A 13911-nucleotide genomic window follows, 5' to 3' on the forward strand; every position below is an offset into this window, starting at 1 on the left:
CCGGCAACGGGCCTGGGTAAGGCCGCGCGGATGCCTGCCGCAGCCCTTTCCTCCGAGGGGCTGGGGAAAGGCTGTGTGGGTGGCTGCCGCAGCGCCTCCTCCAGAGCCCAACGAAGGGCCTGGAAAAGTCCGCGTGGGCGCCTGCCTTGGCTCTTCCCCTAGAGCCCAACAATGGGCTGGGGAAAGGCCGCGCAGGCGCCTACCGTGGCTCCTCTTCCAGAGCCCAGCGAGGGGCCAGGGAAAGGCCGCACGGGCGCCTGCCATGGCTCTTTCCTCTGAGCCTGGCGAGGGGCTGGGGAAAGGCCGTGCGGGCGCCTGCTGCGGTGCCTCCTCCAGAGCCCGGCGATGGGCTGGGGAAAGGCTGCGCAGGCTCCTGCCGTGGATCCTCTTCCAGAGCCCAGCGAGGGGGCCAGGGAAAGGCTGCATGGGTGCCTCCCACAACTCTTTCCCCCGAGCCTGGCAAGGGGCTGGGGAAAGGCTGCATGGGCACCTCCCGCGCCTCTTCCCCCCCCCCGAGCCTGGCAAGGGGTTGGGGAAAGGCCGCGCACGGGCGCCTCCCGCGCCGCGCCTCTTTCCCCTGAGCCTGGCGAGGGGCTGGGGAAAGGCCTCGCGCGGGCACCTCCCGCGTCTCTTTCCCCCGAGCCTGGCAAGGAGCCTGGGAAAGGCCTCGTGCGGGCGCCTCCCGTGCCTCTTTCCCCCGAGCCTGGCGAGTGGCCGGGGAAAGGCCGCGCATGGGCGCCTCCCGTGCCTCTTCCCCCCCCCCCCCGAGCCGGGCGAGGGGCTGGGGAAAGGCCGCGTGCGGACGCCTGCCACGGCTCTTTCCCCTGAGCCTGGCAAGGGGCTGGGGAAAGGCCACGCGGGCGCCTGCTGCGGTGCCTCCTCCAGAGCCCAGCGAGGGAAAGGCTACACCGGCGCCTGCCGCAGCTCTTCCCACAGAGCCATGGCTCCTCCCCCAGCGCCTTCCGTGCGCTGGGGCTTCTCAGCTCTGCACTGAGTAGTGACAATTCCTGCACCGTAGCGCAGGAACTCACATTCGCGGGAACCCTGTCTGGAACTACTCTGCTACCAGCACAGGCCTGTTGAAGCCTCGTCTCCCTCCCCAATATCGTGACTTCCAGGACGTTTTTGAGGAACAGGGCGGATCAGTTCCCTCCACATTGGTCCTATGACTGTGCTATCAACTTGTTGCCAGATAAACCCTTGCCCGCGGGGTGCCTCTGTTCTTTGTCCGAGCCGGAACGGCGGGCCCTCCAGGAGTTTCTCAAGAAGAATCTCGAAGGAGGATTCATCCAACCCTCCACGTCCCTAACTCCGATGCCGGTCTTGTTTGTCAAGAAGAAGGGAGGGGAGCTCCACCTCTGTAACAATTCTAGGGTGCTCAACCAGATTATGGTCCGAGATCGCTGTCTGTTGCCTTTGATCCCAGAACTCCTGGAGCAACTCTGCGGGGCTACCTGCTTTACCAAGCTGGACCTCCGGGGAGCTTACAGTTTGGTCTGGATCCAGCCTGGGGATGAATGGAAGACCACGTTCGGGACCAAATACAACCAGTTTGAATATCTAGTAATGCCATTCGGCCTTTGTAATGTGCGCTCTGTCTTTCAGAGGCTAATGAACGATGTGTTCCAAGACCTAATGGACCAGTACCTCATAGTGTACCTTGACGACCTGTTGGTCTACTCTCAGAACCCAGCCAAGCACACCAAACATGTCTGAACCATTGGCTCCAGGAACATGGGCTCTACGCCAAGGCTGAGAAATGTGAATTTGACCAGGAGGAAGTGGAATTCCTGGGACACTGCATCTCTGCCCAGGGCCTCCAGATGGACCCGACCAAGGTAGATGCGGTACTCTCCTGGCAGTCCCCCCAGAATCAGAAGGATGTCCAACGGATCCCTGGATTTGCCAATTATTACAGGCAGTTTATCCTCGACTTTGCCCAGGTAGCTGTGCCACTTACCCGGCTAGTCCATCCCAACCCACCATTTCTCTGGACCACCGAAGCCCAACAGGCATTCCAAGCCCTCAAATCCTGGTTTGCCAAGGGCCCTGTCCTAGTGTATCCCGAGCCAAATCTTCCCTTCATTGTGGAAACAGATGCCTCCGATAACAGCAGTGGGGTTTGTCCTGGCTCAGAGGTGTGCACCAGATGGCCCACTGCGACCCTGTGTTCATTACTCCCGCCAACTGACCCTGGCTGAGAGAAACTATACGATCTGGGAGAGGGAGCTCCTGGCCATCAAGACCGCCTTTGAAACCTGGCGGCACCACCTGGAGGGGGCCCGACATCCTGTGATCATACTTACTGACCATCGGAACCTAGAGTATTTCCAGACTGCCCAAACCTTGAACCAACGCCAGATCTGATGGGCACTCTTCTTTACCCAGTTCCATTTCACCATCCGGTACATCCCAGGCTCCCAGAACAAACAGGCTGATGCCCTATCCTGAAAGCCGGAGTTTGTACGAATGGGAGGGGAAATTTCAGAAATGATTATTCTGGCCCTGCGGCCACCGGTTCAACCTCCCTGCAAGAAAGAGTCCAACAGGCCCAGCAGGGAGACCCGTGGACCCGGCGCCTTGTACAGACACTGCAGGACCCAGACCAGCTGGACTCCCAGGGGTATCGTCTCTGCCAAGGCCTCCTGACCCATGACGATCACGTCTATGTATCCTGTGGGGCCCTCGGGAGAAGTATTGCGGCTTTCCCATGACTCCTTACTGGCAGGTCATTTTGGATGCTACAAAATCTTACACCTAGCCTCACAAGAATTCTGGTGGCCTTGGATGCGCCATGACGTGTTCCAATACGTCCAGTCCTGCGAAGTGTGCTGATGGGCCAAGGACATGCCCGGCTGACCTGCCAGCCTGCTGCATCCGTTTCCTATACCAGAGGCTCCGTGGGAAGCAGCATCCCTGGACTTTATCGTGGACCTCCCCGACTCCCAAGGGCACACCTGCATTGCCGTGGTAGTGGACCTCTTCACTAAGCTGGCCCACTTTATCCCTTGCCCCGGAACTCCCTCTGCCCAGGACTTGGCACGCTTGTACCTCCACCATGTCTTTCGACTCCATGAACTTCTGAAACATATGGTCTCTGACAGGAGGGTCCATTTCACCTCCCGGTTCTGGGGAGTTCTCCAGACCCTCCTCGGCACCTGCAGTAGGTGCAGTTTTCCTCCGCCCATCATCCACAGTCTAATGGGCAGACCAAGCGCACCAACACCACACTGGAATAGTACCTTCAATGTTACATGAACTACCAGCTGGATGACTCGGTAGGCCTCTTGCCAAGTTCGCTTATAATAACTCCACCCATGCCTCGACCAGACAGACACCGTTCATGGCCACCTATGCCTACCACCCTCGCTACTTTCCCCCAGTCGTGCCTAGCTCTCCGGTTCCCTTGGTGGACGGCTTCTTCCAGAAGCTACAGGCACTATACCATGTACTCTGAGAATAATTGGACAAAGCCAAACAGGCCTACAAAGTGGCCAAAGACCATCACCGCAGGCCTGGGGAACCTGTGAAAGCAGGAGACTTGGTCTGGCTGTCCACCCGACACCTCCAAATGCACCGGCCATCACGGAAGTGGGACGCTCGCTTTATTGGGCCATACAAGGTAACGGAGCAGGTCAATCCAGTGGCCTTCCGACTGGGCCTCCCTCAATGGTCCGAATCAACCCTGTGTTTCACCGGTCCTTGCTCACAGCCTCAGCACCCCCTCACCCGCTATGTGATCGAGCTCCACTGCCACCTCCAGTCCTGGTGGACGGACATGAAGAGTTCGAGTTTGCCCACATCCTTGATTCCTGCCGGTACCATGGCCAGCTCCAGTATCTGGTGGATTGGAGGAGGTGTGGACCTGAGGACCACTCCTGGGAAACGGCCAAGAACCTACACACGCTCCTACTCCTCTGGGGCTTTCACCAGGCTTATCCCCTGAAACCAGGCCCCACGCATTCCTCCCGGGGGGAGGGCCTTGGGAGGTGGGATGGTGTCATGACCCAGCCCCGGACCGAACTCTTGCCACCCGCCAGCGAGTCCTCATCGGAGGAGGAGGACTGCGTTGGGCAGGCAAATCCCACCCCAGATGAAGAGGTACCTGAGGAGCCGGCCATGCAGCAGCCAGAGGTACAGCCCGTGCCTCCCTGGGAAAATGCTGGGGCCGAGGAAGCGAGCAACCCACAAACAACCCTGGCCGCCACTGAGGGGGAGCTGTCAGAGCCAGCTGCCCGGAGGAAGGGTCGGGCACGAGAGGCGGTTTGGCAATGGCGCCGCAGCACCTGACTCCAAGCGCAGAGGCAGCTGGAGCTGATCCAGGATGACGAGGCAGGGCAATCAATGGACAAGGAAACGCCTGGCCCGTCCACCTCTGCCTTAAACAAGGCAGAGTATAAGAACAGATGCTGAACTCAGAGCAGTGTGGAAATAACTTGAGTCGTCAGCCACTCTGCAATCAGAGCCTTGCTCCTGGAGACCTTCCCACCTCCTTTGAACCTTGTTCCCCACTTGGACTGATTCCCGGACTTCGCCCTCAGCTTGCTTTTGGACTCTGCACCTGCCTGACCCTTGTTTGGACTACCTTGACTGGATTTGACCTGGACTGTCAACTTTGGACTTTGCTTAAACAGACTTTGTCTTTAGCCCTACCTTGCCTGGGTGAGCAACCTAGCCCGGCCTCAGCCATGCCCCGGGTACCATGCTGGAGCACGACGCTGCCTGTCTTCTTTTGAGAGCAAAGTAACACGGCCAAATGGTCCTTACATATGCTAGATGTCAGGAGGCCACTCCTTTTTTACTTGGACCATACCAAGTCGTTTTAGGTGGATTCCCAACTTTTTGTTTGTTTTGCGGGTTCTAAGGGCAAAAGAGCCAGTTCACAGACTATTGCTAGGTGGGTAGTCCAGACCATCAAGTCTTGTTATGACAGTGCTAACCTACCTTGTCCTCTGGAGGTGCATGCACATTCCACAAGGTCACAGGCATCCTCCGCAGCTTTACTGAGAGGTCCCGATCCAGAACATTTGCCGGGCAGCGACATGGTCGTTGGCGGATAAGTTCATCAAGCATTACGCCTTAGACGTCCTGAAGAGAAGCCACAGTGGGTACAGCAGTGCTCCAGTCCATCTTCATGTGAATGGATTCAAGCTCCACCACCCAGGGTAAATAGCTTGTTAAACTCCCATGTGGGACTGCACAGAAGACAGAAGGTGAAAATCAGTGTTGCACTTACCTGTAACTGTTGTTCATTGAGGTCTTCTGTGCAGGCACACATACCCTCCCTCCTTCCCCTCTTATGCTCTTCTAGGCATTGCATAGTACAGCTGCGAAAGAGGACTGAGGGTAGCAGGGGACGCCCCGCCCCTTCAGTGCTGGTTTCGGCAGGAAAGCAGCCGTGCAAGCGCTTTAGGAGGCGGGAGTGCCCCCTGCTAGAAGTTTAGCTAAAAAACCCTCCGAAATGGCAGGCCTGTGCATGCACAATCCCATGTGTGCCTGCACAGAAGACTTGAATGAACAACAGTTACAGGTAAGTGCAACACTGTTTTTCTGTGCTCCATAAAGTTAGTACTTAATCAAGATCAACTTTATTGAGCAGGTAAATACAAGCATATTTAGTTCTTTGTGTTCCAGCTTTGTACACTAAATGTTGAGTTTACTTTTTAAAATAACGCTTGGAGATTAGCAGATTGCTTGAGTTTTAAAAGATCATCAGTGTCTTTCCCTGAAATTTTCTGAGCACTTCAGTTTTGAGGCACAGGGCACAAATTCTTCATTTGAGCATTCTTGTTCCTATGTAAACTTTGTACTAGGAAATCACTGCTGTAATTTCTTTTGTAGATCCCTGGAATCCTGAGTGTCTTAACTTGGTTTAAACATGCCTATAGTTTACAAGTGATTAAAGGATAAAAAGGTCCTCAAATGGATTGCATTTTCCAGTCTCATGATTTTTAAAATCTCTGAAGCTTATCTCATTAATTGTATATTTGAGATACAGATTTCAAGACCTTACTATGCCCCACTGATTGCAATCATCTTCTCTCTCTCCTTCCCTCCTTCACTAGGAACAGTTTCCTCCCCGTAGACAGAATTCAGGGCTTCATGCCAATATTGTACAATTGTGTAAACTTTACATATGGTGACCATAGAGCATACACATGGTTGGATTAATCACACCTGGATATCTGTTCCTTTGCATTGATACCTCTGTCTTCATTTTCCTGCTCTAAACTGCGCATCCTTTGTTCTGTTCTTCCTAGACATACCTGTGTTTCCTACCATCACAGCCACTGTGACTTTTCAGGAGTTTCGTTATGATGAGTTTGATGAATCAATCTTCACAGTTCCTGATGACTACAAGGAGGACCCTAGCCGTTTTCCTGATCTTTAACTTAACTGGAAAGTTAACAGTGAATAAAGAATACCAGCATGCCACAGTGAAAGAGAGTGGATGCAAATAGCCCACAGATGTATATCTGAAAGTGGGTAAAATTGGAAGGGATAAGCCTGCTTAAATGAATTCAGAAAGGGAACACACAGTGAATCTCAATAGGTTCTACTACATAGCAAGCATCCATCTAGTGTCTACATGACAGCAGATATCCTGATGTGTCACTTGCATTTCTACACATCCTGCAAGCATGGTAGCCTGGCACCTCAATGACCCCCACCCCCATGGATACTTACGTAACAGCTATAAGGACTATAGTTATTTTTAAAAATTTTATGTTTTTTCTTGATAATAAAAAGCACTCTTGGACCATTAGCATAAACTAAAATGTCTTATATGGATATTAGCTCTTTAAAACATCCATTTCAAGATTCCCTCAACCTTTCTTCACACTTTTTTTACATAAATGAAACTATGTAATAGTTCAGTAAATTAGATGTTGGTTGAGCAAATAGTAAAAGAATTTTTCTGTAGATGAATGAACCAAACCACTTTAAACAGTTGCATTTACATATTGCAATACATTTACAAACTAGAGCATTCAATCTGCAGGGAATAAGGTACCTCCTTTAGCACCTTTAGTGCAATTCATTGTGGTGCTATCCATATTTGTACCCAAACTCTCTTAATTTTTCCACTGTTTTTTTCCCCTAATATTCTCATGAAATCAGCAGATACTTTTTTTCAAGCTGGCTGGAAATGTCCTTACTGTGTTTGATGTTGGAGAGCATACTTGGGCACTCTTCATTTGCCCAGAAGGCTGAATTGCTGGTATTCTTTTGGGTATAGCCAATCCAAGAAAGCTGCTCATCAAGAAAACAAACTAGTATTGATGTCCAGTGGTGTATGGGAATATACTAAATATGTTTATATTACAAGTAGAAGATTGGAACTTAATTTTTTACCCCAACTGTATACATTGGGATAATTGAATGGGTCTTAAAATGGTTAAAAGAAAAAAAATCAAGAAAAATTGGCAAGGTTCCAGCAGGGGTCATTACAGAAAGAAGAATGATTTCTTCAAATGATTGCTTTTAAACATTATGGTCTTCACATGGTTCCAGTCTATGAAACTTGAAGATAACCTAGCTTTTTTGCTTTACTGGAAAGTGTGTGCCCCAAAATGTTGGTAATGTGTGTTATACTAGTATTCAGAGATTTAGCTTCCAGTGATGTGTAAATGTACAGAAATGTAAATATTTTCAAAAGTATATTCTTTGTGCTGCCTAGTCAATCTACTCCCCCCCCACCCACCCACCCCGAAAACTGCTCAAGTCACTTTCTGACTTGAATAAAACCGCCATGCTGGGTAACTCCATCCAGTGCTGGTGATAACTTGGAATGTGAAGTGTGGTGAGTGAGTCACTGTGCAATAAAATCAGACTCATAAGCCTTGTGAGCTTTGTCAAGAAAAACTTTAAGAGAATATTCCCCAAATGCAGTAGCTTTGTATTGATGCAGCATGGAGAGATGCAGTTCCAGAGAACTGCATCCTCACGACCTGAAATGGGAGAAACGTTGGGCCCAATTCTAGAAATATTATAAACTTATTAAAACTCCAACCATAAACAGTCTTGATACAGCTATGTAGCTATATAGCTAAAATGCAAATGCATTTTAATTAATATTAACCGATGATAGATTTTCTATGCCAGTTTATTCCTTTGGGAGAGGCTAGGCTTGTTGATGTTTGATTGGATCATACTATAAAACAGATAAGGTGGCTGAAAGATTTACAGTGCCACTCATTCATGTGAAAATGAGCAATATGGGCTAGATCAGGTGGTGGGCAATACAATAACATATGTGTATATTTCAAAAATTAATGAATAAATAATGCCAAAGTTGTCGCTCGTAAGGATGATGTACAAAACTGTGGAAACGGTCAGAGCAGTATTTAGCAAATGTCTTTTTTCACAGCTGTTAGATTATTTGCCCTACACAGCAAAAGCAAAAATCACAATTCTAACCTAGTAAAGTATTCCATCTGTGGAAAGGAGCTCTGTTTGAGTTTAGGTTTAATGGACAAATGTAGGATGCATTGCCATACTAGACATAAGACCTGAGAAAGTCTTGCCAGTTTCTTTGCAACTTGAAAAAGGAGTCTTAAGCCATTCACTGGCTTAAGACTTTACTGGTGCAGTTAGTTGCTCCCTGTCCCTTTTTTAGCTACATACGGAGAGGGTTTTTTTTGTTCTAGTGTTGGATTTTCAGAAAAGAATATTACCCGCTTGCCTCTGGTCCAGCCCATCTGAGGCTGGATGCTTATACACACTGGTCTCTTGTGTTGAGTATCCTAATTCTTTGGAATATGTGAAAGAATGCATTTGTGGATTGACTGAAATAAGTGGGAAAGCTACACCATGTAAGGGAGCTCTTCACATGCCCTGAATTATCCACACTGGAAGCAGACAGCTAATAATGGAAGTAAGACATGAGTGTACAAAATCTGATTGAACATGAACCAAAACTTTAGGATTAAGATTTAGGTTCTCAGCTATTGTGGCTATTTTGAGAATGGATGCCTGGCTGCTTGTTCTGATACAGTAGTTATCACGAGGCAAATTTTGCCTAGCATTCTGGCATGATGAATGTTTCTCTCAACATCCCAGATGTTATAATGAGAGACTTTTCTAGGTATTGGAGTACTTTTCAATCATTCAAGATTTTTGGGTTCCACTATGAGAGAAATTTATTAGGAAGGCCAGGATTTAGGAGCGAAAGCTGAAACGTGTTTGCATGTTTATAGGTCATGGTTGGAAGTTACACAAATCAGGAACAAAGACACTAGCTTAAAGAAAACAGCAATCTAAATAATTAAACTTGTATACACTTCTGTTGTCTAAATGGACCATTTTCTAAGAGGCACTTGAAATTTCCCTACATTGTAATGCCTCTTAAAACCTATTAAAATGATCTACTAAGCCTGAATATGGAACACTTGCAAATAAATTCCCGGAACTCTTCTTTAACCAAAATTGTTTTACTGGTCTTCCAAATCATTGCTTTAATTCATAGCAAAGGGAATAATTTTTCTTTATATACAGCTGGCATTTGTCACCTTATTTAAATTGCAGCTGATGGACACCTAACAATTTTATCATTACAACTGTGGATATAAATCTCTGCTGGAAATGCATCTTAAACTGATGCATAATATATTTAGAAAGTCCATATTTTAAAATGTACTGATTTTGAATAATTAAAAATTACATTATTTAAACGTTGTTAACAAACTTCCTATAATGCTGCAGTTTTTCTTTGACAGTTTATAATGATGGAAACTAAATGTCATTTTTGTATCTTACTTTTCATATGTTCCATGTCTAATCTAGACTCACCTTCACAAGTAGTGTTTTTGGTTATACCACTTAGAATAAAGACCAAAAGATGCTGTTTGCTTTTGAGACTGAACATGTGGACATTTTCAGATAAATCTATGTTCTGCTATGTGTTGACACTTCCTCCATATTAGAGGAAGGCTAAGAAGTACAAAAGAAAGGCTGTTACAGTGTACCATTTTCACAAGGACATTTTATTGGTCAGTTTTTCAATAAAAGCCTCAATTTTCAGTGCATTGTTGCTGCTTTCACTCTATTACCTGAACTTTTACATTAAGACAAAACACCCAAATTATGCATTTCAGGCTCAGTGAAATCAGTTAGTCAATATAAGTATGCTGTCCCACTAAGATACAAATAACCTTACCTCTGATGGCACCATAGTTGTCCTGTGTCAGCAGTAACTTGCTAACATTAAATAAAGAGTAATATTGGTACAGTGTAAAACCTATGGGAACACTGTACATCTTCATGCACATAACCTATCCATATGCCTCCTTCAGCAACTTGAATTGTTCTGCATTAATGCTGCAAGGGTAGTTACATCCCCCACATGAAATCAGTGAAGGCTGTATTGGTAATGTGCAACCTTCCTTCTATCGATTTAAGCATCCAAGTTGCTTATGCTATGAGAAATAAAGAGTGCAAAGTGCTTTTGTCTTTGCATCCTTGTTTGTAGCTGCAGTTTCTGATGTATCTAAAAGGGTAAGGGATAGCTCATGTGTTTGGATTTCATACAAGGGTATAGTATCCATCTTTATTTGTTGAGGCTGCCCTTTTATTATAAAAACCAGAAAACAGAACATTTACACTGCCCCCTGCCTGCAAGAAACATTCTAGTTTGCCTCCATAGAGAAACCAACCACTAGGTCCCCAAGAGCTCAGGGCTGCCTTTACTTGCTCTGGAATGTGGTTGCATAATGGTGGGGCCGGCACAGAGAGAGTATCTGACATGGGGAGCTACACACACACACTATGGCAGTGGAAGAGACAGCATGAATTGGCCAAGACAAAGCTGCCTCACAAACCCAGTGGGAGCTACTTCAATGCCCTTTCACCAGTCTTCTCAGAAGTATATGGAGTTAGGTGCAAATTTAACTTCCAATTTGTCATTCTCCCTCTGAGGCAGAGGACATCTTGATGTGATTCCCACCCTCCATTCAGGGAGGCAGGAACAAGTTTTCTACTTCTTCCTAGTGGGAGTCACCCTTTCAGTTTCATTCCTGCCTCGACAGGGAGAGCAGCTTCATCGGAATGCTGCCTTGCCTTTCATCTCTTTTTCTTCCTTTCCTTCACTTCTACTTTCCAGAACCTGATTCTTGCCTTGTTTACTCCTTTCCACTCTTTCTCTCTGCGGGCCTGCTAGAAGGCTTGCAGGGGAAACCTGTTTTCCTTTGGCTGCGGCAGCCATTTCATGGCAAGACAGAATCGTGGACCAGCAGAACATGCTCTTCCATCACAATAGGACGGAAAATCGCAGAGGACATGATGGATTCCTCTCCAAAGGATAGTTGGAAACCCCCTCACCGCTGCTTCCCATTAACAACCCTGGAGACATTGGGTCAAACCGAGGAAGCTGCAGCTGTGGCCACTCATATTACGAAGAAACTGGAAGCGCAAAAGGTACTATTCCTCCCTGAGCAAAGGAAACACAGCAGCCATTTCTGGCCTCGCCAGTGAGGGCAACACCAGCTGGGAGGTGGCTATGTAGTAGATTTCTCCACATCCCTGAGCAAGTGTAGTGGCATAAGACCTAGTGCAGGGCAGCCAAGCAGTCTGAGATTCAACAATCATCCATGCCTCCAGAGCCCATGGTGAACAGAGGGCTACTTGTGAGTAATGCGATGGGATTGGGACCCATGGTAGTGCCCTAGGAATTCCTAAATGTCACTAGATACTTTTTTTTTTAAAGCTTATCTTACCTCAGAAAGCCACAGCAGCCATTTCTGGCCTTGCCATAGCTGGCAACCTTGCCAACAGACCAGGTGGCAGCTACGGAGTGGTTTGCCACATCCAAAGCAAATCATTGGGCACAGTACCCAGGCACAGCAGCAAATGGCAACTGTCCCAGTGTCCAGTGCTGCTGATAGTCTACTTGTGAGTAATGCTATTGGGTCAGGCACTGCAATGCTATCCCCAGATTTCCTAAACTTGATTACATAAACTCTGAGACTGCCAATTTTTGTCAGAGTGCTGAGGGAAGAGATAGGCCTCCCTCTGGTTCTTCCTCCAGGCCTCCTAATCCCCAAACAGGGAACTGTGGAAGAGGCCATTTCTTACAAAGGGAATCCTAGCTGGCCCTCTGAGGCAGCTAGAAAGGAGACCTATACCAGAAAAAGAGAAACTGAAACTTATGCAGATAGTGAAGGTTTCTCCCTGTTGGTTTTATATATATGCCCACATGCCCATTTTTCCTCCAGGGAATGGGGCCAACTCTCCCCAGGCTTCTCAATCTCTTTTTATCTGCACAGAGTAACAGTAGAAACAAACAAAAAAAAAGCACAAAGCCTAGCAGGTCTTCCCTAGCAGGACTTCAGCCAGCTCATGTAGACATGAGTAAACCCTGGAGTGAAACTGCTCCTGTTTTTAGTATCCTGGAACCAACATGAAACAGACTCCACAGCATTAAACAGTGTTGCACCTACCTGTAACTGTTGTTACAGGTAGTAAAAATAGTTCTCCTCGCAGCGGGGAAGGAGGGAGGGAATGTGTGTCTGCACAGAGAGAACTCGATGAACAAGTTACAGGTAGGTGCAACAATGTTTTTGTCGTCGTTCTTCTGTGCAGCCCCACATTGGGAGGGTAGCAAGCTACTCACCAATGGGGACGGGTGTGAGGAGACTACTGGAATAACGATTGTAATGTTCTCCCCACTGCAGAATCTGATCTAGAGTCAGCGTTGATCGCATAGTGTCTGATGAAGGTGTCCTCTGACGACCACGTAGCAGCTTGGCAAATGTCCTGCATAGGTGTTCCCTGGAGAAAAGTTGCTGGAGATGATTGGGACCGTGTGGAGTGTGCCCTGAACGCCCCAGGGCATGGAACTTTTGCCACTGCGTGACATCTCCTAATAGCAGCCACTACCTATCTGGATAAAGACTGGTTAGATACAGGCAACCCTTTGTGAGGGCCTGCATAACAAACAAAAAGTGAATTGGACCTCCTGAACGACCGTGTTCTTCTCAGGTAGTACTACAAAGCCCTACGCACATCGAGCCTGTGGAGTGTTTTTTCTGCCTCTGACATAGGGTTTGGAAAAAATATCTAATATTTGATGTAGATGGAATTTTGAGACAACTTTGGGGTAAAGGTGATGCTGGGGTACAGAATGACCTTTTGTGGAAAAAACTGCCACCTTCCAAGAAAGTAAGGCTAAGGGGCAATTGGCAAGGGGATCAAAAGGAGGAAGCATTAATTGAGCGAGTACTAGGGAGAGACTCCATTGGGGAGCCGGGGCTACCCTAGGGGGGAAAGTATGCAAGGCTCCCTTCAGGAACTGTCTGGAGACGTGATGAGAGAATAAGGTCTTGCCGTCTACCTGTTCATGAAACACTGATATAGTGGCAAGATGGACCTTCACTGAAGAGGCTGAGAGGCCCCTGCGCAACAGGGATAACAAATAGTCTAATACTACGAACAACAGGCAAGAGAAGGGTGATAACACCATGGGTGCTAACCATTTAGATAAAGCTTCCCATTTTTGCCACTGCAACTGCCTAGTCGAGGGCTTCTTAGCATTCAATAGTATGTGTGACACACCTTCAGAAAAGGAAGTCATCTGGGGAATAGAAGCCAAGCAGTTAGATTGAGTGTCTGGATGTTGTGGTGTAGTAGCTGACCCCTGTGCAACAGGTCCGGAACCCTGGGTAAATGATGGAATCGGCCCTCTGCCATCCCCCATAGAATTGGGAACCAGTCCCTGCGGGGCCAAAAGGGAGCTATGAGAATGCAGTGGGTCTGGAAGGACCTGATTCTGCACAGAACCTGGAGCAACAATGGAGTTGGTGGGAAAGCATAAAACAGGCCCTCATCCCAAGGGATCTGGAAGGCCGCCAATTGAACCAGGGTCTGAAATGGCAAAAGAATGTAAGACTGAATACTTACAAAATATAAACTAAG

At 47.8% G+C, this 13911-nt stretch overlaps 1 protein-coding gene across 2 annotated transcripts in view; it reads left to right on the top strand.

Moving 5' to 3' along the window:
• Positions 1–10023, top strand: part of ANKRD13C (ankyrin repeat domain 13C) — a 78169-nt gene extending 68146 nt beyond the window's left edge. For both annotated transcript variants that reach the window (XM_054980963.1, XM_054980964.1), the window contains exon 13: positions 6261–10023. In XM_054980963.1, the coding sequence (XP_054836938.1) occupies positions 6261–6391 (131 nt within the window). In that variant the 3' untranslated portion in view covers positions 6392–10023. The remainder of the gene's footprint in view (positions 1–6260) is intronic.
• The last annotated feature ends 3888 nt before the right edge of the window (positions 10024–13911 follow it).

This window comes from Eublepharis macularius, chromosome 5 (genome assembly GCF_028583425.1).
Source record: "Eublepharis macularius isolate TG4126 chromosome 5, MPM_Emac_v1.0, whole genome shotgun sequence".
Taxonomy (NCBI): domain Eukaryota; kingdom Metazoa; phylum Chordata; class Lepidosauria; order Squamata; family Eublepharidae; genus Eublepharis; species Eublepharis macularius.